This window comes from Myotis yumanensis, unplaced genomic scaffold, assembly GCF_028538775.1.
Source record: "Myotis yumanensis isolate MYYU_CA2020_CCGP unplaced genomic scaffold, mMyoYum1.0.hap1 SCAF_12, whole genome shotgun sequence".
NCBI classification, from domain to species: domain Eukaryota; kingdom Metazoa; phylum Chordata; class Mammalia; order Chiroptera; family Vespertilionidae; genus Myotis; species Myotis yumanensis.
In genome coordinates, this window is record NW_027223763.1 from 9817727 (window position 1) to 9843787 (window position 26061).

At 55.2% G+C, this 26061-nt stretch overlaps 1 protein-coding gene across 1 annotated transcript in view; it reads left to right on the plus strand.

Annotated features, from left to right (window-relative positions):
• COL27A1 (collagen type XXVII alpha 1 chain) overlaps positions 1-26061 on the plus strand; it is a 152012-nt gene that overhangs the window by 42394 nt on the left and 83557 nt on the right. The window contains exons 6-14 of the mRNA XM_070431107.1: positions 995-1048; positions 5134-5187; positions 11752-11805; positions 13344-13397; positions 21956-22000; positions 22621-22674; positions 23034-23078; positions 24736-24789; positions 25667-25711. Coding sequence (XP_070287208.1) covers positions 995-1048; positions 5134-5187; positions 11752-11805; positions 13344-13397; positions 21956-22000; positions 22621-22674; positions 23034-23078; positions 24736-24789; positions 25667-25711 — 459 coding nt within the window. The remainder of the gene's footprint in view (positions 1-994; positions 1049-5133; positions 5188-11751; positions 11806-13343; positions 13398-21955; positions 22001-22620; positions 22675-23033; positions 23079-24735; positions 24790-25666; positions 25712-26061) is intronic.

Consider the following 26061-nt stretch of genomic DNA (forward strand, 5'->3'; position numbering starts at 1 on the left):
GCTATCCCCCTTCCTGTGTGAAGGAAAGAGGGGTGAGGCCACACAGGTGCTCCCTGAGTACCCTGTGGCAGGGTTAGGCCATTCTCCTAGAGGAAATGGGGAGCTATTAAGTGTTGTTGAGCAGGGGAGTCCCGTGGGAAGGTGAACCCAGGCTGTGTAGAAGACTGGAGAGGGGAGAAGGGAGAGGCAGGGAAAAGGCAGAGGCAGAAGGGGCTGTGATAAAGGCTGGGCCAGGCTGTGGCCACTGAAATAGATGAGACATTTGAGTGATGATGGCTTACAATAATACCCTACCCACACATTTACTGCCTCGCATTTCATCCTCGAGATAATACTGTGAGGAGGGTATTCTTGTCCCCATTTTATAGGCATAGGCTGGTTAAGGAACTTGCCCAAACCTAGCTGGTAAGTGGCAGCACTGGGACGTGAACCCAGGCCTTTCTGATGTGTCTGCCCTTTATGCTCCACTGCATCTCTGTGGTGTGAAGATGCTTGGTGTGACCTTGGGCAAGTCCCTTCTCTGCTCTGCCTCTGCGGACAACTTGGCTGAGCTCAGAGGTCTGTTGCTGTATTTTATCAAACATTTGGCTGAGCCCTGGGCAGAGAGAGATGACTCATATCCCATTAGTTCCTTTGAGGAGACTCGGGTCTGGTGGGAGAAACAGGCTTCTAAGCAGACAATTCCTTGAATAGTATAGTGGCCTTTAAAATAGAGAGACAGAGGGAGCCGTGGCCCAGATTGGAGGAGGGGTCAGGGGAGGTTTCCTGGAGAAGGTGGCACCCTAACTAAGGCAGCGGAATAATAAAAGCTGAGAGTGAAATCACAGCGGCAAAGGCCCGGAAGCTCCGAAGAGCAGGAGTTCCTCAGGCAGGGCCCTCAGGGAACCACGCTCCTTAGCCGTGGGCAGAGTTCTGGGGCAGGTTTGTCGAATGAATGCTTGCACCCATTCTCTCATCATGCCACTGGGCACTGATGCTATTGCTTTCTCTTCAGGGCCCCCCTGGGCTGCCTGGGCTCCCTGGACCCCCCGGTGCACGGGGACCTCGGGTAAGTGATCGCACACCATCCTGTGGAGCCCTGGTCGGCTCTCTGGCCTGCATGCCCTGAAGTCCAAGCTCTGCTGTGTATCCTCAGGCTACTCCCTGCCCTTCCCTGGCACTCACCTTCCACTTTGTCCAGTGGAATGGACCTACGGCTCTTAGGGGCCCTATGTGGACAGACATGGCATGGGACAGACATGGCATGGGACAGGGTCTCCGGTCTATTGTAGGTATGACTCTTGCAGCCTGGGGTGGAGAAAGGGTTTCCCCTGAGCCGATGGGCTTTGGTGTTTGTCCAGGGAGAAAGCTGACTTGGGAGGACACGGCCCTTACACCCATCTTCCTATATCAACAGGACCATCCTGTGGGGGGGATGCTGACATAGGCAGCTAGATGGGCCATGCCAGGGAGTAGGTGAGCTCCAGTGCTGAGAGGTTCACCGGAGGCTGGAGGGTGGCTTGGCAGGGCCAAGGTGGCTGATGTGAGCTAGCCCAAGCCTCTGAATGAAAAATAGCTTCTGTGTGCCTGGCACATCACTGCATGCTGCCTTATCTGATCCCTTCTTCCCCAGGACCGCCATGGGTCAGTAGGGTCACTCTCCTTTTAGGAATGAAGAAGCCAAGCATCTAATGAATGGCAGAGCCGGGACTAGAACCCAGGCTCTTAACCCTATGCTGGGCCCTCCCTCTTGGAGGGGAATCTGCCCCCTTCCCAAGAGGACTCAGACCCATGGCTCCTGGCATCTGTGCCCAGGCTGAATCAACCTTTCCCACGCTGGGTGCCTGGCGAAGCCCAGGCAGAGGTAGCTGCCTGGGGCATATTTTTAGCTCTGAGCCCAGCGGATGGTTCTGGTTATGCAATTACTCGAGCCCTAGTTCCCTCTAGAACTGGCCCTGTGCTCCCGGGCCCAGGGCTCTGGAATCTGCTGTCAGCAGCAGCGTTTCCTCCTGGATTTGGAGTCTCCATGGAGCACATGCCCAGAGCTTAGGACCACAGGGGTGTCATAGACACTGCTGGCCTTGACCTTGCAGCCTGGGCCCAGGATGAGGCCCGCTGACCTAGCATTCCAGGCGCAGGCAGCCTGCCCCTGCCCGGTACTCCTCCTGAGCCCTCCGGCCTCTGAGCTATTGCTCAGGCTGTGCTCTCCGCTGGACACACCCTCTTCTGCAAACTCCTCCTCCATCCATGGCTCAGATCGCAAGCCAGCTCCTTTGCTGATGACCACCCCTCTGGGAGCTCCGGCGGCACTTTATCGAGCCCTCGGGATGGCACGGATCACTTTCCAAATCCCACGTCGCCCGCTGATCTCCCTTTACTGAGCTGCATATGCGTGATCTCATTGCATCTTCCCAGCCCCCTGAGAAATAAGTTGCAATATTATCCACATTTTAGAGGTAAAGAAACTGAGGCTCAGAAAGGTCCGGTGACTTTGGATAAAGTCAAACATCAGGTAAATCCAGAACCGGGATTTAACCCGGATGGTCTGAGTCCAGAGCCTGTGGTTTTAACCATCCAGGTGCTAATTTTCTATCTATTCGGCTGAGCCCCTCTGGGCCAGAGACAGCCTGCTGACCCTCTTTTCCTTCCACGACCCCTCGCACAGTGCCCTGCGTGCAGCAGGTGCTGGGAAATGGTTGCTGATGAGTTCTAGTCTGGGAGTCGTGAACATTTCCACGAAGAAGTTGTGTGATCTTAGCCAAGTGCTTTCCCTTCTCTGGGCCTTAGTTGTCCCATCTATAAAACATGGGATCATAGTGAGGCATTCCTAAGGTTCCTCCCAGCTCTGAAATCCCACAAGTGAGTGAATGACTCTCCTGACATCCTCTGTCTCTCGTATGCCCCAGCATCCACCCCCCCAACACACTCCTCATCATTCTGTTTCTAGACTACAAATTCCATAGATCGTAAAATTCCAAAGATGATAGAATGCTGGGATTAAACAATCCCAGCTCCTCGGCACAGATGGTGGCTCTGGGGTTTAGGGGAGGGTGGGGCCTCATCTGAGGTCAGTGGCATGCCCCTTCCCACCTTCACATAGTCCCGCAGCCCATCTGCCCATCTGCCATCCGCCCATCCAGGGAGGGACGTTGGGGAATCCCTGGGCCCTGCCCCCACCCGCCTTTCTGGCCTGCAGCATTTATAGAATCGGTCTGCTTGGCTCCCACTCAACTATGTGCTTCGTTTCTAAGCAAGGCTGTGGCTGGAGAGGGGTGGGGAGGTGGGGGCAGGGAAGCAGGAAGCCCCCACCTTCACGAGCTGCAGAGCGGGGGTAACTGAGTGCTCCAACCCACCATCTTTGGAGCTGCTAGGGGCACAACTGGGGAGAAGTAGCCACCCTTGACCTCGCATGGCTCACGCCTGGTTCTGGGGTGCTGGTCAGGGGCCCCTCCTAAAACATTCCCCCCACCCAACCGTTGCCCAGTTCAGGCTGAGCTCGGAGGTTAGACCCCAGGAGCCTGGGCTGGGATGAACATCGGAGATCTTCCAGATTCCTTAGAGACCGCTGGGTCCCGGTCATTGATGGAACAGACGGGAGCCTGAGGCTGGGGGCAGGGAGGCTCAGAGTGGTCCTAGCCGGTGCCAGCAGACAGTATTAGGTAGGATGTTGGGAGGGACTGATTGTTGTAGAGGGAGCCTCATCCCTGACACCGTGATAAGCCCCCCAGGCTTAGTGAGCTTCTAAACACCGTTCTTTCTAGATGTTTTCAGAGACGGGGAGAGTTCCAGTTCAGACATCGAGGAAGAGGGAGGTGCCTCGGTTGGAATGTGACAGGCTGCAGCTGGGAAGTTGGCCTCGGACAGGGAGGAAGGCAGCGAGTTCATACACAGCCAGCCAGATGGGTCAAGAGGGGGCAGGGACAGGGCTGTGTGTCTGGAGGCTGGTGCCGTGGGGGGCACGGTGGGGCCTCTTGAGGTGCCTCTCCCCACCCCCATCGTCCCAGAGTATGCCTCCCGGACAAAGACCCTCAGGAATTACCTGACTCCTGGGGCCCTGTTTTTATCACTGGGCTGCAAGGCTGTAGTCCAGGCCCTTGCTGGAGAAAGTGGACGTAACTGGACCCAGCTGCTGTAGCGGATTTGGATATGGCCTGGGAAAATCCAGTGCCATGAATAAGCCCTGGACTTGAGGCCAACGGGCCTGGTTCCGGCCCTCGCTTGGCCACGACTCTACTGTGTGACGTTGGCCAAGACTCTTTGACTCTCTGGGCCCAGGCTTCCCAGCTGTTCCATGGACCCTGGAGGGCGCCGTAAGCTCGGAGCCTGTAGGAATCCAAGGGGGAGTGCTGACTATATGGCCACAGGGGGGCTGTGCCTTTGGTCCAAAGAGGCTCAGGATGCCCTTCATTGAACCCTCAACTCCAAGGGCTCATACAACAGTCCAGCTGGAGGCTGAAGGGTGGACGTGTCCTTTAGGCAGGAGAAGTCCCCAGAGGCTCCCAGGAGGAGGTGGCTTTTGAGCCAGGTCTTGAAGGATGGGTTGGGTTTCAGCTGGAGGGGTTGGATGGCATAGACATGCCAGATGATGGGAACAACATGGCAGAGGCGGTGAGGGGAGAAAGTACCGGGCCCAGAGCAGGGAAGCAAACAGCTGAGTGTGCTTTGAGCTCGAGGAAGCCAGCTGGGAAGGGCTGAGGCAGCCAGCTGGAGAGAAAAAGGGGGTAAAATTCAGCTGTTAAGGGCTTGTCCTCTGAAGTCACATCTGAGGTTGAGATCTAGCTCTTGTCCCTGAGCAGCTGGGTGACCTGAGAAAGTGATAAACCTCTGAACACCAGCTTCCTCATCTCCAAAATAGGAATAATGATAGCCCCGATCTCGTGGGTTAGTGGATAAAATGGGATCGTGAGTAGAAACTGCTTAGCACAGGGCCAGGCATCCAGGCGGCCCGTGGCAATGCTGCGCAGACTTGGTGGAGAGAGAAGACGTAGGGGCCCCTCTCAAACATTCTCCCTGCGCAGCCTCTGCCCAGTTCAGGCTGAGCCGAGGTGAGACCCCAGGAGCAATGCTGCTCCGATGTGGTGAGGGGAGAAGGCACTGCTGTAGGAAGTGGAAGGGCCTCGGCTCCCCTCACCTCTGTGTTTACTTCTTTTTCAGGGTCCTCCTGGGCCTCACGGAAATCCAGGCCTCCCCGGCCCTCCCGGAGCCAAAGTGAGTATTTGCTGCAGGATCTGGAGATCGGGCCATGGAGTGGGTGCTGAAATGAGGGCCACATTGGAGCGTTTCCTAGCGGCCCCTGGTGGGAGGTCCTCAGGTCCACCAGCCCCAGGCACTCCCTGAGCGCCAGGCCTTGTGCCAGGCTGGGGACACAGTGAGGAGTGAGTTTAGCCTCTGGTTGGGAGGGGCTTCGGAGGGAAGGACCCCTGGAACCCAGGGCCCTCAAAGGGCGTAGGAGGAAAGATCATTTGATGCTAAAGAGGGAGGGCCCGGAGTGTCTGACCAGGGGACGCAGGTCCGCTTTTGAGCTGGGGAGGGGTGTGGAAAGATCGTGTGTGAGGAAGATCACTGGATGACATGTTGAAGAGGGACTGGGATGGGGACCAGAGCAGAGGCAGAGAGACCTGGTGGTCCAGGGGAGAGAGGAAGCTAGCCCGGGCCAGCTTGGGGCTGTGGGAGGAGGGGGAGTGGGTGTATTGACAATGCGGAAATGGGGTAGGGAGGACTTGGATGAGAGGTGAGAGGTTGTGGCTCCCCGGTGTTAGAGACGGAACCTGGGAACCAGGGAGAAGGACTAAGATGATGTTGTGTTTGGAACCTGTAGTCCAGCCAGGTGGAGACGATTCATGGACAAAAAACACTCTAAGACTCAGGAAAGTTCTGAGCTGGCGATAGGACCTTGGGAGATGGCTGGCACACAGATGCCACCTTCCCCAGGGAGCTGCTGGAAATGGCCCGGTTAACTTCTAGATGAGCCCACAGAGACCAGAGTGACTGGTGCTCCGAGGGCTGTGGGGAATTCCAGCCTGGAGAGCCTGGGTCCATTCCTGGGGTGTGGTGAGAACAGGGATGTCAGGGCGGTGGGTGGAGTGAGAAGCGAGGGTGCCAAGAGGAGTGCCAGACCAGGGAAATTTCGGTCACAGGGGGAAGTGTGGAGGAATGGCCGGGGAAATGGGAGGAGGGGGGGGGAAGATGCAAGGCCAGGGAAGCCCAGAGCTCAGCGACAGGGCTGAAGCAGCTCAGGGCAGGCTGGGAAGGGCAGAGGGACACCTGGTTAGGATGCCACTCAGCCCAGACTGTCATCGAAGGGGCGGCCAGGTGAAGAACCTCTCTGGGCTTTGGTTGGCCCAGGCGCAAGGTCATTCTTTGTTAACCCTACTATCAAGGTTGAGTGGCTGAAGTCAGCCATTAACTGATTAACCCAGGTTAATTAACCCAGGCAGTGAGTGACAGCTGGCAGCCTCTGGAGGCCAGTCCTGACTCCTGGAGCAGAACTCCTCTGGCTCCCAGCTTGTCGGGGAGTTTGGGGCAAAGGTCATACACAGGTAGACCTGGATACATGAACATATGGCACCAGAATGCTGGTGCAGGAGCACCAGCCTCAGCCCCTGTGGGTCCATGACTCTATGGCCAGGGCTGGGCTGGGTCCTTCCTTGGAAGGTGTGCATGGGAGCATCAGATGCCCAGTGCCTAGCAGCTGCCCAGAGGGGCTCTGGGTTTTAACAAGGCAAATACTGATGATATTATCTACCATATATTGGACCCTTACTGTGCACTGGACACTATGCACACTCTTTATGTAGCTTATCTCAATTGATCCCCACAAAGATCTATGAGGTGGGTGGAGATACTGTACCCATTTACAGATGGGGAAACTGAGGCTCCAGCAGATGAAGACACTGTCCCCTGGGAGGACCTGCTTCTCCGCTCCAGAGGGGACCTCCTTGGGAGACTTCTGCTTTGTAGCAGCCTCAGGTCTCCCAGGTCATGGGGTACACCAGGATGCTGAGATCAGCAGCTGTTTTGAATGGCCAGGTTTGCTCAGGAATGTATCTGTCTGGTCTGGGAGGTGAGACAGGTCTTCCCAGAGGATGGGGAGGTTGAACTGAGGTCTGAAGTGCTGCAGGTAACTAGGCAAAGGGGCAGGAGAAGGCTGCGGAGGGCAGCAGGCCTGTAGGTGGTGGTAAGACTTTTGGACTTTATCCAAAGAGCAGCAGGAAGCCATGCAAAGATTTGCAGCAGAGGTGACACGATCAGATGAGGTTTGCAAAGGCTACTCAGGCAGTTCGGGAAGCAGGGCCTGGCTGATGGTTTGTAGAAATTATGTTTATATATTAAGATTATTAAGAGTTCATCTACCTTATAAATATTTTCTAATTTACTGTTTGCCTGCTAAGAGTATTCATGATGATTTTCACAAATCAAAGTGATATATATATATATATATAAAAGTGATGTATATATATATTTTACTAACAATAATCGCTAACACTGATTAGGAACTTAAAACATGTCAGTTTGGAGAGGGCTCCACCATATGTGAAAAGTATGGTTATTTACTTTTATTCTTACACATTTCTTTCCCATCCTAAGATCAGATAGGTATTCACTTATATTTCTAGTTATTTCATAATATCATTTGTACTAAAAAAGTTTAAACCATCTGGAATTGATTTTCAATAAGGGGACAATATGAGATAGGGCTCTAACTTTATTTTCCCTCCAATAGTTAACTATTTATTAAATAAACTTTCCTCCACTGATTACTGTATGATAGATCAGAGTCTATTTCAGTCCACTGAAGTATGTTTCATTGCTATTTATATTTTTTATGTTAGTAAAGTGCCATTTTATATTATGACATTTACTGTCTTTATACTGTGTGTCTTCCCGCCCCTGTTCTTTTAAAATATTTCTGGCTATTTATTCTGTCAGATGTACTTTAGTATGCTCCTCTTAATAATTTCCTTATAAAACCCTCTTGGGGTTTTATTGGAATTGTATTAAATGTGCATATTAATTTATGAAGAATCAACATCTTTAAAATATTAAGTCTTCCCATTTAGTTGAGTTTTTTTAAATGTCTCTTAGTAACTTTTATTGTTTTTATTGCATAAGCCCTGCACAATTCTTATTAAGTTTATAGTTGGGAACTTTATATTTTGTTGTTGTTATGAATGGAATATCTTCCTCATTATATTTTCTAGCTTGGCTCTTAGCTATTGAAGAGAACTGTTGACTTTTGTATTTTTGCACTTTTTGTGTTTATTTTATAAACATGCTTTTTACTGAATTATCTTATTAATTCCAACAGTATTTCAGTTAGTTCTCCTAGATTTTTCTAGACAGGCACCCATCTTTTATTTTTTTGCAAAGAAGGAAATATTTTTGTCTCCTTTTCCTCAAAGGTTAGTAGTCTTATTTGTTTTTCCTGCTTTCTTGCATTGGTCAGAACTTCTAAACACACAAAATAGTAGTAGTGATAGCCGAAAGTCCAGTGAATCTTCAGAGGAGGTTCCAGGCCTGTGGCTAGATCAGATCTCTTCACCTCCCACCCTACCCACAGGACAGGGGCTCAACACAGTTCCCATTGCTACTGTGTTTGTAGCATTTACAATTTGCCTTCCCATCCACTTTCTAGTTGTTCAAGGCTCTGTTAACCAGCCCAGGCAGTTCCCTACACAGATAAGAAAAGCAGTTACACAGGCTCTTGGACTGGAGAGCTGGGTTTGGTGACCAGGTTCTTGTCCTCACCAGGATGTAAACAATGAATTAAAGTTTATATCTTCCTTATGTCTCTTACTGGGGAATTGGCAGGAGTATGGCTGGGAAGATGTCTAGCCTTTTCCATCGTGGAAGTCACACCTTCCCCTGACCAAGGTGCCTGGAGCATCTCTTCAGCTTTAACTTCATTGGCTCCCTCCTCGTCTTCCTCCAGCCTTAGCTTAGCTGTAATTCCTGTTAGGAATTTAGCCCTCAGTCCTCAACTTCCTCCTGGACTCCATGTGCTATCTGCAGAGTATTGAAATGTTCAGAGCTTGAGCTCTGAAACCAGGCTGCCTGCGTCTAAGTCCCACTTACTAACTGTGTGACCTTAGACAAGTTACTTATCTTCTCTGTGCCTTAGTCTCCTCCTATGTGACATCGGGAGAGGGGTAGTTGCCACCACATAGATTTATGTGTGGAGAGCTCAGGCATGTATTCGGTAGATGCTAGGCTTATTATTACCATTACCCGTCTCTCTGGCTTCTCCCTCAAGAGCGTCCCAGGGGCGATCCCTGTGTCTCGTTCCCCACTGTGGTATTCCCTGCAGTCATTGCCAGACTGGCTCACAGTAGATGGTCCATAGGATCTGTACCTGTGGATGTTGTCCTCAGGCGGGGATTATATTCCAAGCACTGTGCTGCTGCTGACAACCCACAGAGAATCCCATAAATAACTAAAATGCCCCAGTAAGAGCCCCTGGCAAGGGAGCAAGGGCATCATCTCTTTGGGCCTCAGTTTCCCCTTTTATAAAATGACAGAATAGGATACATGGAGGCCCACTCCGAAAGCTTCTTAAGCCCAGCTCCTTTACCAGCTGTAGACTGAGGTGGGCAAGGGCGGGTGGGGAGAGTAACTGTCCTTTTTTGGCCACCGGAAACCCAGGGAGCCCTGGGCCTGGCCTTGCATCATGGACATAAAAGGTAGTGGAGTCGGGCTTGTGAGCAGCAGAGGGTGGGAGAGTGTCAGTGAGGGGCAGCCGCAGTGTGAGATCCCCGAGGGCAGGTTCTGCAGAAGGGACTGGAGGGGCCCAGGGGAACAGAGGGTTGGGGTCCTAGCAGGGAGGGGCTGCCCTTCAGCCTGGGCAGCTGGAGGGTGTGGGAGAAGTACCCAGGCTTCCCATTTATAAACAAGAGCTGACAACTCAGACAGACGGGGATGAGTCAGACCTAGTAAGACCTGGCCTCTCACCTGCGTGTCACCCCAGGCTGTGACTCAGCCTCTCTGACCCTGGTTCTGCTTCTGAGTTGCATCACGGGGGGGGGGGGGGGGGGCATGTTAAGAGGACTAATGGAGCCTGGCACAGTGTTGGGCACGGAGTGGGTGGGCAGTAGAAGGCTGCTCCCTTCCCTCTGTAGAGCCCTATCCAGTTTGGAATGCAATGATTTCTTGAGAAGAGCGATTGAGTCAGAATTTGGAAGGTCTGGGATCTGACAAAGAGAAGAACCAAATGGGAATTAATTGAACTTGGCCAAACCACCCCTCCCATGTGTCACATTCATTATCTCACTGGCTCCTTGTCAAGAAACCTGGAAAGCTGGCAGGTGTATGTGCGTGTGTACAAGTGTGTGTATGTGCACATGTGAGTGTGTGTGCAAATGCCAAGGGCACATGTATGTACCTGTGTGTAGGTGTATGAGCATGTGTGCATGATCCTATGGGCATGCATGTGCATGCATGAGCCTGTGTGTAAGTGTGTGCATGCACCTGGGTGAGAGTGTGTGCACACACCTGAGTGCATGTGTGTGTGTGCAGCTGTATGTGCCCTTGTGCCTGTTTGTGTGTGCTGCACAGCCCCCATTAGAAAGGTGAGAAGACAGGGCCCAGAGAAGTGAAATGCCTTGCCTGAGTTCCCACTGTGAGACCCTGGCTTCACCCCAGGACTTCTGACTCAGGGTCCAGCTGGGAGCGGGAGCGTGGGAGTGAGGGTGAGGGACAGGCTCAGGGGCTTTTGGAAGGTGACATCAGGGTGGACCGACTTTCCAAAGGGCTGTTTGCTGAGTAATTTAGCCAGGTTGGGCCAAATGAGCGGGCCCACAGCCAGGAGCGCTCTTTCCAGCCTGTAGGAGACGCAGCTGGTGAACTGGCCCTTTCTCTGGGCCCAGCTCTCAGGAGCCAGACTCTGCAATGGGGACACTCCCAGATCTAAACACAAAGGGTGCTTGTCTCTGACGGAGGACCCGCTGCTGGTCTGTTTCTCCCTGAAATACTACCAGTTCTAACTCATCTTCAGGGCTCTCATCTTAGCTGGCCAGCACCTCATCCCGGGGCCTGGACTGTCTCTTTCTTCTCTCTTGACCTCCGTTTCCCCGAATATGTTATGGGGATGATAACACTGCCCCTGCCCACTGCATTGGGCTGTTAGAATCTAGGGAGGTGAGGGATATTGCGAACTCTGAGGGGCTGTACACAGATGCAAGTGGGTATGACGGCACCCACCCTGGATACTTAGAGTGCTGAGGGGAGTGAACTGGAAATGGAACCGGGAGCGCCTCTTGTCTGGGTCTCAGAAGCTCTCTGAGAGCCCAGGGGAACCACCTGGGAGGCAGTCCTAGCAACTCTCATGTGCAAGGTCGTGCGACCCGTACACAGGCCCCGACTGGGGAGGACACTCAAGCTGCATCTTGAAGAATGTTTATGTCTGGCTAATGAGGCCTGTGGAATGGTTTCCTTGGTGGGAGTGGCCGCCTGTATGAGGGCCTGGCAGCTGGGAAGTGCAGAGCATGGCTGAGGAATGGGCTGTGGTCTGGGGAAGGCAGAGACGACCCTGTCTGTGTGTGTGGCTGGTGAAGGAGAGTCAAATCTGGGTAGGATGATTGGGACCAGGGGACCCAAGACTTGGGACGCCAGAGGAGGGGTTTGGACTTTGTCATCACGCAATCAGTGGGGAGCGTGGAAGGTGTTGGAGTCTGGAGTAGCGGAGTGTGTGAGTGGGGGTGGAGGGAGGGTGTTTAAGCGGGGGACAGGGCTTAGAGTAGCGTGTGGGAGACATCCGCGGAATTGTTTTTGTTTCAGGGACAGAAAGGGGACCCGGGGCTCTCACCAGGAAAGGCCCACGATGGGACCAAGGTAGGTTTCCAGGGCCCCCGAGCTCAGGGCAGGGGGAGTGAGCAACAGGGAAACCGCCGGGCCCTGGGGGAGCCCTCCTGGGCTGCTGCCTGACAGTCTGGAAAGGTCGGCGCTGGTTTGGTTTTTACCTTGAAGTCCTTCCGCCTTTCCCCACACCAAGCCCAACTCCATTTCCTACTGTCTTCTGGGGTTGCAGCCAATAACACCCACAGAAGGTTTCCCCATGATGTTCTTGGGGAATGTCCTGTTGCCGAATACGCGGCATGGCTTTCTGTAGGGCCTTCTAGGTGACCCTTGGCATCCAGAAGCTTCTTGGTCGCACATGCCCAGGAAGCTTCCAAAAGACATTCAAAGTCCCCTCCGAGGTTAATAGACAGGTGTGTGAACGTCTAGGAGGGGGGAAGGGAACGGGCCAGGGGAGGGCGATGAGACCAGAGGTTTCCCCGTGGAAGAGAAAGCACAAGCATTCTTCCTGAGGCGTCACCCCGTCCACTAACCAAGGGACCTGGAGGGAGTGCAGGACCTTGCGAACAGGGGACCCCAGAACTCCAGGTAAGGCCCCCATCGTCTCAGAGCTCCAAATCCTGGAGGGAACACCCCAGTCTGTCTGCCTTCCTCTGGACTCAGCCTAGGAGCCCTCCTGACAGGCAGAACACTGCTTCCCACTGCGGCCTCCTGTGCTGGGGCACATACAAGTGGCAGCTCCCTTCGGTTTCCCCGAGTCACAGGAGGCTCACCCCTTCACATCCTCACTGATGCTCTTTTTCATCCATTACACTGGGTGTAAAGGTTCACATGCACTCCCATCTGCTCCTCATTGTAACCGTGTAAACCAGGGCAGATGGGCCCAGCTTGCAGATGAGGAAATAGAGGCCCCGGAGGCGGGTGGCTGCTGGAGCTCACACAGCTGGCCAAGTGCAGAGCAGGATTGGTACCCAGGTCTTGTCTCTTGCTCCTGGGTTGTCTGTTCTCAGGTCTCATGGGGGTGGCAGAAATGCCTCCTATGGTGACCACCATGCCCGGCAAGGATGAGGAATGGAGAGAGAGAGAGAGAGAGAGAGAGAGAGAGAGAGAGAGCGCTGATTGGATTGAGGCAGATGAATTACATGCACCCTGGGACAGTGGTTCTCAAATATTTAGCATAGGACCTATTTCCCAAATGGTATTCTATACCAAAATCCAATATAGAAAATATAGGGTTTCCCCCCAAAATGTATGCACACACTTTGAATAATAATAAAGGCAGCGCTTATTAAGATACATTTTATTTTCAAAATTGAGCTCTCAGCTGTTAAAGTATGTCTACATTTTGGGGGACGCCCTGTAGATCAAATGGAGTGACTGGGTTATGTGGAGAGGGGCTGGACACCCTGCCCACTGGGCTGCCCTCACTCCGCTCAGAGGCCCCAGTCTCTCCTGAGGCCTCCGGGCCTCCTTGAGTCCAGTTCATGAACAACTGGCCATGAGCGCTCACACTTCGATTTGACACGCATCTCTGCTCCCATCCCCCCAGCTCACCCCTCATCTCTGTCTTGCAGGGTGACATGGGCTTGCCCGGGCTCCCTGGGGACCCAGGACCGCTTGGACGAAAGGTACACCTCGGTTTCGATGCTTTGCCTTGCTCAGTGGGCTTCCTAGCAAGCAGGGTCATCTGGCAGGAGCTGGGAACCGCCTGCCCCAACCCCCCCACCTGCCTCTCTTAGCCCCAGCCCAGCTCCCTGGGCACAGGGAACATTGGCGGGAGGTGAGGGAGGTTTGCCAGGGTCTGTGCTTGCCTGGGCGGGCAGCACCTTGGCTTGGAGTAGGCCTCCCCTAACCATGGTTAATGAGGCGTGGCAGGAAGTGGCCCTGGTTTGCTGTCCTTCCTCTGGGGGTGCAGCTACTCCTGGGAGGCCTTTCTGAGGAATACACGGGCGGGCGGTCGGAGGAATATTGTCAGAGCCGGGAGGGCCTGCATTGGCCCAGGGCTCCACCTCCAACCTGCTGAGTGGCCTTGGGCCTGCGTATTACCTCCCTGAGCCCCAGCCTCCTCCCACCTGGATGGTGGCAATAACCCCGCCTCCCTTGACTCGCTACTGCCTGGGGCTGTCAACCTGCAGCAGAGAAATTGGGAGAGTGGACTCTGGGGTCCCTCGGACCTGGGATCTATTGCTGCTACGCCGTCTCCCAGCTGTGTGACCTTGGGCAAGTCTAGAACCTCCCTGAGTCTAACCTTCGTCCCTCCCTGGTACGCTGCAGGGGAGGCAAATGCTCTGTGAAGGCAATACGTGCTCTGTACCTTCTGAGCTGTTGTCATGCTGCTCCCGACCTTGTCCCTGCTTCAGCCAAGCAGGGGGAGTTACTTCTCTAAACGCCCTCACAGGAAAGTCTACCTTTCTCCTAGACGGTGGGTCCCTGGCTTCCAGTGTCCCTGGATTTATCCCCAGTTTCCCAGCCAGGGTCCTTCAGGCTCAACTCTAGCTGTGTCCACTCCAGGAAGGCCCCCTGGGGCCCCAGCCTTCAGGCCAGGAGCCTCCACTCTGCTCAAGGACCCCTGGCCCATCTTAGCTTAGTTATTTTTACCCCGAGTCCAGCCTTATCAACCGGGTCGTGCAAGTCTTGTTTTGTCGCCTTCCCTACTGAGCCTAGCATGGGACTGCACATAGTAGGTGTCCAGGAAACAGGAGGAGGACAATGCAGGCCAAGGGTCAACTGCTTCTTTGCAGGGAAATCCCCACCCCCCCTGATGGGTTTTCCGGTAGATACAACGGCATAGGTCTCCATGTCTTAAGCTTCTACCCTGGCTCCCAGCTGTGACCACAGCTGTCATCTCTCTGGGCCATCTGGGTCTCATCTGGACAGCTGTGGTGCCTCCTGGCTCCTTCCTGGCCTTGCTCCAAGGGCCCCCATGGCACAGGGGACTTGGAGCCTCATATCCCCCTCAACCATTTCTCTAGACCGGAGCCTGTGGCTGGCTGTGAGCTGGGAAAACGTGGAATTTTCTGGCTCAGAGAACACAGGGGGACTTCCTCTCCCCACTCACTTCCCCTCGGGCTCCAGCGCTTTCTGATGGATGAGGTGTGAGTGGAAAGTCTCCTTCCAGCCCTGGCTCATAAAGCAGCCAGTGGTGGTCTCGCTCTGCGTGGTGGTGGGAGTCCAGCAGAGGTGGCAGGAGATGGGAAAGCAGACGGCCCGGCTCCTGCCTGGGTTCCGGGGCTCCCTGCTCTCGGCAGATGTCCAGGGAGGCCAAGAGCCCCCAACCAAGATGGACCAGCTCACCTGAGCAGGGAGGGGTGTCTTTTGTAAATTAAGGAAGAGCTTCCATGCGGTGAAAAAAACTATTTGGCAAAGCCATTTGCACCCCTGGGCCAGCCCAGGCAAACACAGAGGGGTTTGGTCTGTGGCAGCCCTGTGTCACCTGCTCACGGAGAGTGGTCGGCAGAGAATGGGGGAGCTCAGGTCCCCGGGGTGGGGAAGGAGGACAGACAGGGTGGGTCACTGCCTGGGATCCTCACTGTTTGTAGGTAGTTTCTCCTCCACAAATATCTTTGGTGACAAATGTGGCCACTTTGCCTGGTCCTGTTGGGGGCTTTTCTGCCTCATCTTGTGGGAGCCTCGGGAGAAAGCAGACGTCCGGAGGCAAAGAGGGAGGTCAGCATCCTCTTTGCTCATCAGCATGTGGAATCGGTGTCAACTCAGAGTGACACCAGGAATCCTCTTCATTCTTTTATTTGACAGAATTGATTGAATGCTGGGCACTGAGCTGGATAAATAGACAAAATTCTTGTCCCCCAGAGCTTTTACTCTTGTGGGGAAAGGCAGACAATACAAAGAAAAACAGTGAAAATATAAGGTTTATTAGAAGATGAAAAGGCCTACGAGACGAAACAGGCAGAGAGAGGAGCTCGCGTTGGGAGGGCTCCCATATTAAATAGTCTGGCAAAGTGGAGGTGGCATGAAGAATTACTGCTCCTCATCACATCATTCCCTCACAATAGCCTCCAGGAGGTAAGGCAGTATTATGCCTCTTTAGAGCTGAGAAAGCCAAGGTCCGACTCATTCATTCATTCCTTTGCTCATTCATTCATTCCACCAGTCATTCACTCCCCCAGTCATTCATTCAGCAAACGTGTACTGTATACCAGGCCGTGTGCCAGCAATGGTGTTGAATGCGTTGGGATCATCGAGAGGCCTCGAGGAGGGTGAGGTCTGCAGCAGTGGTTCCCCCCCCCCCCCCCGCATTAGAACCCCTGGGGAGCTTGCCCACTGCAGGGATCCTGGGTCTCTTGGCCCGAGTGGGACCCTGACACAAGCTTCTCAGGGGCAGCCAAGACAGAGTCAATGGTTTAATGGCAATACCCCTCAGCGTCACTAAGCGGCAGAGCTGGGATTTGAACCTCGGTCTCTGACCCTCAGGCCCTCCTTCCCTCCCCTACGCTGAATGAAACCACTTCTCAGATAAGAGTGGGCCATCAGGTAGAAAAGAGGCTCCCCGCCCGAGGCGAGTTTCTCTGCATCCGCCTGCGATGCTTGCTGAGGAGCTTGGCTGAGCCAATTCCCGAGAGCTGGGCAGGTGCATGGACCATGGCAGACACCTGGCTGGAAGCCAGCTCTGTCCCTTTCCTGCGGGTGAGCTTGGGCACATGGCCTTGGTTGCTCCATAGGCTGGCTGGGAGGGTTCAGTGAGATGTTACATCCCCAGAACCTAACACAGGGTTGGCACTTGGGAGGCACTGCATCCCTGTTTGTTAAATGAGTGAATGAATGATCATGATGATCTTGAAGGAGAAGCGCTGAAGGCCACCAGAACGCCACCTGCACCCTGGGAGGGTGGAGTCCGGTGCTGTCCCTAGTCTGACCCTCCTCCCTTCTCTTCTGTAGACGGGTACTTCTCAACCGGGGGCGATTTTGCGCCCCAGGGAACAGTTAGCAATGTCTGGAGACATTTTTGGTTATCACAATTGGGAGGGGGTTGCTACTAGCTTTTCTAACGAGTAGAAGCCAGAGATGCTGTTAAAAGTCCTACAGAGCACAGGCCTGCTGTCCCACCCCTGCGCTGATCCAGTCCGCAGGGCAGCGGTGCTGGGGCTGAGCACCTGCTGAGAAGCCCTCACTCCAGCCAACCCTGCATGCCCTCTGGTACTCCCTCCGGCGCCCTCCTGCAGCCCTCACCCTGCCCGTGAGCCCTCCCTCTGCCACCTGAGTTGACCACCGTCTGTGAGAAGCTGTAATAAAAGGGAGGGCAGAGGGGGCCCTCTGGGAATGCTTTAGGGAGATCTTAGAAGGCGGCCTCCTGCCTTTCTGCAGACCTACCGCTCTCCCTGCATGTAGCACCCCCAGTTCCACACAGAGCCCCTACCGTAGTGGTTCTCAACCTTCTGGCCCTTTAAATACAGTTCCTCATGTTGTGACCCAACCATAAAATTATTTTCGTTGCTACTTCATAACTGTAATGTTGCTACTGTTATGAATCGTAATGTAAATATCTGATATGCAGGATGGTCTTAGGCGACCCCTGTGAAAGGGACCGCCAAAGGGGTCGCGACCCACAGGTTGAGAACCGCTGCCCTACCGAGACCTTTCTCGAGGCCTCCCTGCTGTGGGGCTGCCCTGGGCCTCGGGCCCACGCCCACTGCCATTTCTGAGGTCCAGTTCCCCTCTGCTCTCCAACCCGCTCTTCCTTCAAACTCGGTGTACAATGCCGCCTGCTGCCGTTGGGCTGTCTACCCTCTCCGAGCCTCAGAGAGTGTATTAATATGTATTTAATACTCAAAACCTCTTCGAGGAGGTGTGGAGTGAGTTTGTTTGGTTCACCAGTGTATTCTCAGTGCCGGACACAGCTGAATGAATGGGCCATCCAGAAACTGGGCCTGCCCTGGCGTCGCAAGTGCCCACTGAGCAGTGTGGCGTCGGAGGCCTGGCTGTGCCGTGGTGGACTGTGCTTTTGGAAAAGCCCCACACTCAGCATCCTGTCGTTCCTGAGCCAACAGGATGCTCTGAGAGAGCCGCTGGGGAAACGGAGGTCCGGGAGGGGCAGGGACTTGCCCAGCATCATGCCATGGGTTCCCCTACCTCTTGGCATGTTGGTTCCTTGCTGATTCTTTCTGTCAAGTGTCCTGTCGATTGGCCCCGTGTGGCAGGTGGGCTGCGAGGTGGTAGGGAAATGCTAACTGGTCACGTGTGGTGAGTCCCACTTCGCTGCAGGAGAAGCCAGGACCTGCAGGCTGAGGTGGAGCCTGGGTGAACATGTTGGTCCCCAGGACCCCTGGGCAAGGACAGGACCCCCTCCTCTCCCCGCCCAAAGCCCAAATAGCATCCCAGCCGGCAGGGAGACTGTCTGCAGCAACAGTGAGGTGATGTCTGGTTTCTCCTTGTGCATTGTAAGCAATGATTAATCTGGCTCCCAAATCAAAATATAGACCGCGCTGTATTATAAACACGGGTCCTGTGGAGACCCGCCTGCCGGGCAGCTGGAGGCCCTGCAGGCTCCGTGGTCCCCGGAGCATCCTGGGGCATCTGCGCTCCCCTTCTGCCAGTCAGGCACCGCTCACACGTGGGGAAATCACTGCCCGTGGGTCCACCTTGCGGTCAGCGCCTGCCCCATAATTGCTGGGCCCTGGAGAAGGTAATGGTTTAGATGGTTGCAGGTCCCGGGGCCCTGTCATTTGAAGCTATTTGGCTGGCCCAGCTTGGTAAACACGGTCAAGGTACTTTCAGGGAGCATACAGCCTCCCACCCACTCCACCCCCATGCATGGATGGCAGTGCTCCGTCCGCTGCTCCCATCCAGCCAGGAGAAATGGATATTCATGGCAATGTTCAGGGCCCTTCAGGATCCACTGTTTGGGAAAGATCTAGGAATCGTGGCCTTCTGAACAAAGCCCAGCCCAGCCGGCCCAGAGCCTGGGGGACAGTCCAGGCTTGGTGTAACTTGCTAACTGATCTTGGGCAAGTCCCTTCCCCTCTCTGGGCCAGTTTCTCAACTTGCCCAGTGAGAAAGGAGGTTGTGAAATTGATGGCTTCGTCCCTTCCAACTCAGATACTCTAGGGTTCTGTGACTGTCCCCTGGCCCAGCAGTGCTGCAGTGATCTGTCCTGGGAGCTGGGTGTCACAGGGGGTCTTTCCTGGGTGGCCCTGTGGACCTCTGGCCTCAGTAAGTGTGTACATTACAGTCACAGGCTAGCACTTCCCTTGGGAAGCTGTGTGGCCCCAGGAAAGTCACTTTGCCTCTCTGAGCCTCAGTGTTCTCATCTGGCAAGTGTGCAGAGTAATTTCTACCTCCCAGGCATGATGTCAAGGAGTTGATGACCTGATGCATTTAAGGCGTTAGTGCCGAGCCAGGCTAGGGTGTGTCCTGGGTGAAGGGTTTACTTGAAATCTCCTCCTGGGATTATGCTGGCTACGCTTCTCTGATAAAGCATTGGTTTCCAGAAGGTTCCTTTTGGCTTCGGAGGGAGCACCTTTCATGCTTCCCTTGGGATCTTTGCCCGTTATTGCATTGGGTCTTTGCAGCAACCCCCTCAGGGTAGGCAGAGGGTGACAGAGTGAGGCTCAGAGAGGGCAATTGCCTGTGCCAAGTCACACAGCCTAGGGCTCGAGGCTCCGTGCAAAAGTTTTGCTTTTTCTTTCTTCTCTGCAAGGTCCAAATGGAGAAGGATAATAATGGTGATTCTATGGAACCCCCCATGGTTTCTCATCATATGGACCTCATTCTTCCTCAAACCCACCTGCGAGCATTCTTGCCTCAGGGCTTTTGCACTTGCTGTTCCCTCTGCCTAAAACGCCTTTCCTCTGAGAGCCAGACCCACGTCCAGCTCTCTCAGCTCATTCATCTCCTCAGAGCGGCCTTCCCTGCCTGTCCACCTGCAGCCATGCCCTCCCCGCATGCCACCCTCTGTCCTCTAACTCTGCTCATTTTTCTTCAAGGCACTGGTCACTACACCCATTATCTCTTATTAAAGTTTTATTCTGAATTATGGTTTTAAAAAACATAAAATTTAGCATCTTAACCATATTTAAGGTTATAATTGTGTTAAATATATTCACATGGTTGTGCAGCGGTCACCAGAACGCTTGCAAACCTGAAACTCTGCCCCCATGAAAACTACTCCCCACTTCCCCCTCCCCCAGACATTACCCTTTCTATTTACTTCTTTTTATATCTCCTTAGTTGCACTGTAAACACCATTAAGGCAAAGGATGTTGTATTCTCATGCACCCCACACGTAGAATGGTGCTGGCGCATAAAACTTCAGATAGTGTTTGTTGAATGAATGAATGAGACAGGAAGATCATGTTGATAACACCAGCCAGGCTTTACAGGGCCCTGGAATTAATGCCAGATACTGTGCTAAGTGCTTTACACACATTGTTCACCCAATCCATGAGCCACCCATTGTAAAGTGGAAACCAAGACCCAGAGAGGTGACAACAGTGGTCCCAGGTCACACAGCCAGCCCGCAGTGAAGCAGGAGCGGAAGCCGAGCAGTCTAAACCCAGGGGTCTTACTCGGGCTGCATGCCTGCTGCGAGCTGTGGCCTGTGCCTCAGTTGCCCTCTGGGGGAAAGCATGCACACCCAGCCGTGGAAGACTCAGCCAGCCGTGTTGTCTCCGCCTCGCGGGCCCCGGATTGAGATGCAATCATGTCACTGAGCAGTCTGAGGCATGAGTAGGTGCAGGAGGAATGCTTGTAAACTCCCCAAGCCTCCTGGGTCAGACCGACTCTGCTGTTTATAATTAAGAGTCCCACTTCCTGGGGGGTTGCGGGGGTGCTGAGTTATATGTTTGTGTGTTTGTTTGTGTGTGTGTGTGTGTGTGTGTGTGTGTGTGTGTGCGCGCGCGCGCGCGAGTGCGCGTGCATGCCCTGTATGTGCCCGGGATGTCTGCAAGGTTCTCTGTGTGGCCTCTGGTGTCGGAAGGACACGGTGGTGAGTGTGAACCTGCTGGTCCTTAGCAATGAAACTTGGGGTGAGTGGCTTCCGTTCTCTGAGACTCCGTTTTTTTTAATCTGTAACATGGAGGTGATAAGCTCTACCTGCGGCTGCTATAAGGGCTAGAGGAGGTCATGTAGGTGCTGTCCTGGGTAAACAGCCATGCATGAAGGGGTCTGCAGGCGTCGTGTGCGTCTGTGTGTGTGTGTGTGTGTGTGTGTGTATGTATGTGTGTGTGTACTCTACAGTCTTGTGTAGAACCCTCTGGGGGAGCCCAACACCTCCAGATCTCAAATGCCAGAGCAGAAGGGGCCTCAGTTCAAACTCCCTCATGTGAGGTCCAGAGAAAGAAGGCAGTAACCCACCCAGAGCTGCCCAGTCAGTGAGGCACTGTCTGAGCCAAGCCCAGGGCTCCCTGTGTGAGGGTCTCTGATGGAGCTCAGGGCAACCGCCCTGTCTTCCCTGGAAGCCCCTGGTCCCAGGTCACAGCAGCCCTGAGCCGATGGAAGAGGACATCTGGGTCTCCCTTTGCAGAGCTCCCAACTCCTACGAAATGACCCAGGGGTCACCCCCAGCGCCGCCTGAAAGCACACGCTCATTTTGATTCTCTTGACCCTGAGACCTGGCCTTGAACCCTGGTAGTTGGACCCTGGGGACAGAGGGTCAAGGTGGGTGCTGGGATGTTGCCAGACTCCTCCATCAGGCGTGTGGGCGCCCTGTGTCCCCTTGGAATAGTTGCTGGAACCAACGAGTGGAAGGCAGGCGGCTCCTTTGGTGAATATACTTGGTCAATGTGTGTGAGATCTTTTCCCGCTCATCAGAGGGGGCAGGTCCTGACAGAAGGTTCCAGCATCACAGGGTGGTTGGGCATATCCCAGACCTGAAGGTCCTCATCAGCCCGCCCACCCATTGAGAAACCCCTGTACCCTGGCGTCTGAGGGTCTCGCCCTCTCTGGATTTGGAAAGAATGAACTGACATGCTGTCAGTTCAGCTCACAAACCTGCCCAAGGAGTGAACAGTCCTCCGATGCTTCTGGTTGAAGAACTGCTAGTAGCAGAGACGAAAACATGGGCACCTGCTAACCCTGATGGACATGGTCCCTTCGGCAAGTGTTTATTGAGCACGTGCTACATCCCTGCCGTGGTGCATGTGGTGCTGAAAGGGCAGGCAGGGAGGCCGGGCTGCTGCCATCCACAGGCCCAGATGTGCCTCCCGGCCTGATGTGGCTTCTTCCCCCACAGGGATACAAGGGCTACCCTGGACCTGCTGGGCACCCCGGAGAACAGGTGAGGACCACGGCCTCAGCCCCACCCTGCCGGCTCCTGTGCTCCGGCCCCTGCCTGTCCCTGGCCTCCGCCCCGGGCCCTGCCTCGTGAACGAGCCCTAGAGCCAGGTGGCTGAGCCTCCCAACCTCCTGGGGCCCCCACCCCACCTCTCCCCACCCCACCTCTCCCCCAGCCACATCTGCCTGTGAGACCTGGAGTCCACGCCAGCCCGGCGCTGGCACGAGCTGCTCCGCTCGGTTAGAGCCATGAATAGCTGGCCTGTTCCGGGCGATGTTAGGGGATATTATCCGCACCGCCATGGGGTTTGCAGGAATTTTGGCTGCCCGGGCCCAAATCAAACAGCAGTGGCTGCCAGCGTGGGGGCCAGCCAGGCCTCCTCAGTGCTGTCTTAGGCCTGGGCGGCCGGCACAGGGGGTTTTGTCCCTCCGAGCTGGTCTGACCGGTTTTGCAGAGGGGTGGGCTTGGGGGCCCGGCAGCCGGTGGCTTCCCCTTCCTCCCATTTCATCTCGCATTCCCGCCCTCCTCTTTGTCCATTGTGAGCCCCAGTCCCCCACTGCCCCTCAGACCTGGAGCCCGGCAGGGTCTCTCCTTTCCTCACGCTTCTCTCCATTCCTTTGCAGGGGCGGCCGGGACCCGAGGGCAGCCCAGGGGCCAAAGGTTACCCTGGCAGGCAGGTGCAGTATATGGCTTCTGGAAGCTCTGTGGCCATGGTGGTGTGCAGATGGCCATGGGCCCCCAGGCAGAGGGAGGTGGCGGGCTGGGGGCCGAGGATCTGCACCTGCTGGGTAGGCCCTGAGAGCAGGGATGCTCAGTAAGAGAACGGAAGAGACGAGTTCTGGTGCAGTGGGGGTAGGGCTCCACCCAGTCTCCCCTTGAGCCACTTCCCCGGGAGTCCTAAGATAGCTGGGGCTCAGTTTAAAGACCACAAATCTAGCCCGTTCCCATTCTACAGAGAGAGCAGCCGAGGCCTGGGTTGTTGGCAGCAAGTAGACTGTCTCCATATGTCCTTGCCCCTCTGTCTTTTGTGTTTCAGGGCTTACCTGGACCTGTAGGAGACCCTGGTCCCAAAGGCAGCCGGGTAAGTGGGCCCTGGCAAGTGCCATACAGGTGGCCCTGGGTGGGCATTACCTGTCCCTCCGGTGGGTCTGAGAGAGAGCAGGGCTGGGAGGCCTCCACCCAGTGTCTGTCGGGCTGCAACCTCCCGCCTGAGTGCTCTCTGGAGAGCAGAGGGACGGCAGGATGGCCTGGTGAGGGGAGACTCTTGAGCCAAGCCTGAGCCATGGCCGGGCAGCCTGGGCAGCGGAGAGTAGCTGGGGGGGCTCGGCCACGGTCCAGCTGCTACAATCCCCAGCATGTCCCACGTGATGGGAACGAAGCCAGGCCACCTTGCCTGTGGTTGGAGGCCTCAGAGGCCTCTCTCCTGCTCCTGACTGAGGGCGAGGGGACCGCCCTTTTGGGAGCCAGTGGTGTCGGACGGGTGAATGCTGCCCAGGCCCCGAGGCTGATAAAGTATCTATTGTCCTCTTCAAGGAGGAACAAACCCTGCATGGCCAGCAGTCTCAGTTTACCCATCTTTACAATGGGGTGATGTCCATTCTGCCTCTTGCATGGTTATGGAAATACCAGGAATTTGGAAGCAAGTAGTGTTTAGGGGGAGCCAGCAGGTGTCGGCTCCCGGGTGAGCTGTGGGCGGTAGAGAAGGTTCTGGGGGAACTGAATGGAAGTAAATGGAGTTTGGAAGGCTAAGAGATGAACTGGTGGAACCTTCTCTGTACCTCCAAGGAAACTGGGTTCACGGTAGAGAGCCCATGGCCCTCGTTTGCACTGCACAGTGAAGGTGGAGCTAAGATGAGGACCCAGAGGTCCACAGGGCTGGGCTCGCTGCCTCTCAAAGAACGCTCAGCACGTGGGCCACACAGTTCAAGGCCAGGCTAGGTTGGTGTGAGGTGTCTTCCTCTCCTGAACCAAAGCTACTTATGGCCACAGTCTCGGCCCTAATCCCGGAGGGTCCCTCTGCACCCAGGGAGGTCTTCTCAGTTCTGCCACAGGGTCCCTAATCTGCCAGGAGGTCAGGAGGAAAGAGACAGGCACCTGGGCTGCTTGGTGTTTGCCCTGCAAGAGGCATCTTGGGGCCACATAGAGAGAGAGAGAGAGAGAGAGAGAGAGAGAGAGAGAGAGAGAGAGCTGGTCTGGTCCCAGCTCACCCCTGTCCAGGGTCACAAGGCCCTGAGCAGCCTGGGTGAGCCGGGTCATTCCAGCTGCCCTCTCAACCCTGCCATCACTGGCCTCATATGTACGAAGTAGGCAGAGGACAAGCTTTGGGGTCATGGCACTTTCGAGGCCTGGGAGGAGGCACCACAGAAGTCACAGGTGCCCAGCAGGGTCCCTGGGGGTGGGGAGGACCTGGTGCCACTCTAGCATCTAACCCAGTTTAGAGCTTCCTTCCTGCAGGTCCTGGAGCCCCGGCTCGGGGCGGGCCTCCCGCCGAGAGCGCCCGCGCCCTTCCCTGGCGTGAGGGTATGTGCCTTTGGACTACATCGTGGAAGCCAGCACCATGCAGTCCATGGGCATATACACTTGCCTCAAGGCCTATGTCGTCGAGGAGCCGCCGGAGCCACCACTGCCACCAGCCAGGAAGAAGAGTCGGGCGTGGGAGGGCAGCGAGGGGCTGGGATGGGTCGGGCCAGCGACACCCCACCACTCGGCCCTCTGACCCCGCACCTGCTCTTTCCTAGGGCTACATTGGACTCCCAGGGCTCTTCGGCCTGCCAGGGTCCGATGGAGAGCGTGTGAGTATGCTTTCTCTGTTTACCTCCAACCCACCTCACCCACCCCCTCTGCCAGGTGCCAGCCTGGAGCCGTCGTGGAATCCCTTCTAGACAGGTGCCCTCGACTTACATCGGAGGCCACTAAGGGGACCAGGCAAGGCAGGTGCCTTCCAGACATAGGGAATGGAGTGTGCAGAGTCAGGGGCGTACGATAACTTGGCAAGTTTAGCAGTCATGCCAGTGCGAGGTGGAAAGCGCTGAGTGCGAGGTGGGAAGGTGGGGCCGTGGGGAGTCGAGGCTGGAGGGAGCGCCTGGGCCACGTTATACGTCACTCAGAGGCCAAGGTCAGGAAAGGGCCTCTGCTCTGAGAGCACTGGGAGCTTCCGCAGGGCTTGCAGCAAATGAGAAATCTGCCTGTTTTGTATTTCAGACCAAGTGTCTGCAAACTCCGGCCTGGACTCGGCCATGCTCATTTGTTTAGGCAGCACCTGTGGTTGCTCTGCTCTTGGCACAGAGCTGAGTAATTAGCACAGAGACTGGTCGGCCCACAGGCCTCTGGACCTTCCTCTCCATCCCCTCCATGCCTGAGCCCATATATGGGAACTCAAATATAACCTCATCCGCAAGAGAACCTTAGAAACGCAGAAGGAGCACTTAGTGAGCGCCAGCTGAATACCAGGAACACCGGGTACTTTGGGGGGCCATCTCCCCAGTTCAGATCCATGCAGACCCCAACTCCAGGAGTGCAAGGGCCATCCATCCTCTGTGCAAGGCTGGTATCTACTGTGGATGTGGTCAGGAAGCTAGGCTCTCGGTGACTTCCTCTTATGGGTGCTCTGGGGCTGGTGTGCCCTGGGGGCATCCTGTCCTGACCTCTTCCCTGTCTCTTCCTCTACAGGGCCTGCCTGGTGTTCCTGGCAAGAGGGGCAAGATGGGTAGGCCGGTAAAGATTTTCCGTGTCTATTACGCAGACTCTATGGGGGAACTTGCCCTCCCACTGGCCACGCTGCCCTGTCCACCCGCGGCCTGGGCATTCTCTGCTTGCTTCTCTGCTCAGCCATTGCTCCGCTTTGAGTGTGTGGGCCGGCACGTAGGGCTGTCTGGGCCTCGTGTCCTGCTGCCAGAACACGAGTGGCTGCTTCCTGGCTGGGGCTGGGGGTGGGGCTCCTGTGGGCACTGGGTCCCTCTAGGAGGGAGCCTGTGTGTGTGTGTGTGTGTGTGTGTGTGCGCGCGCGCGCGCTCTGCCGTGCAGTTCTGTGTCTGCGGGTGGGGGCAGGGCGGTCTGCTGTCTGG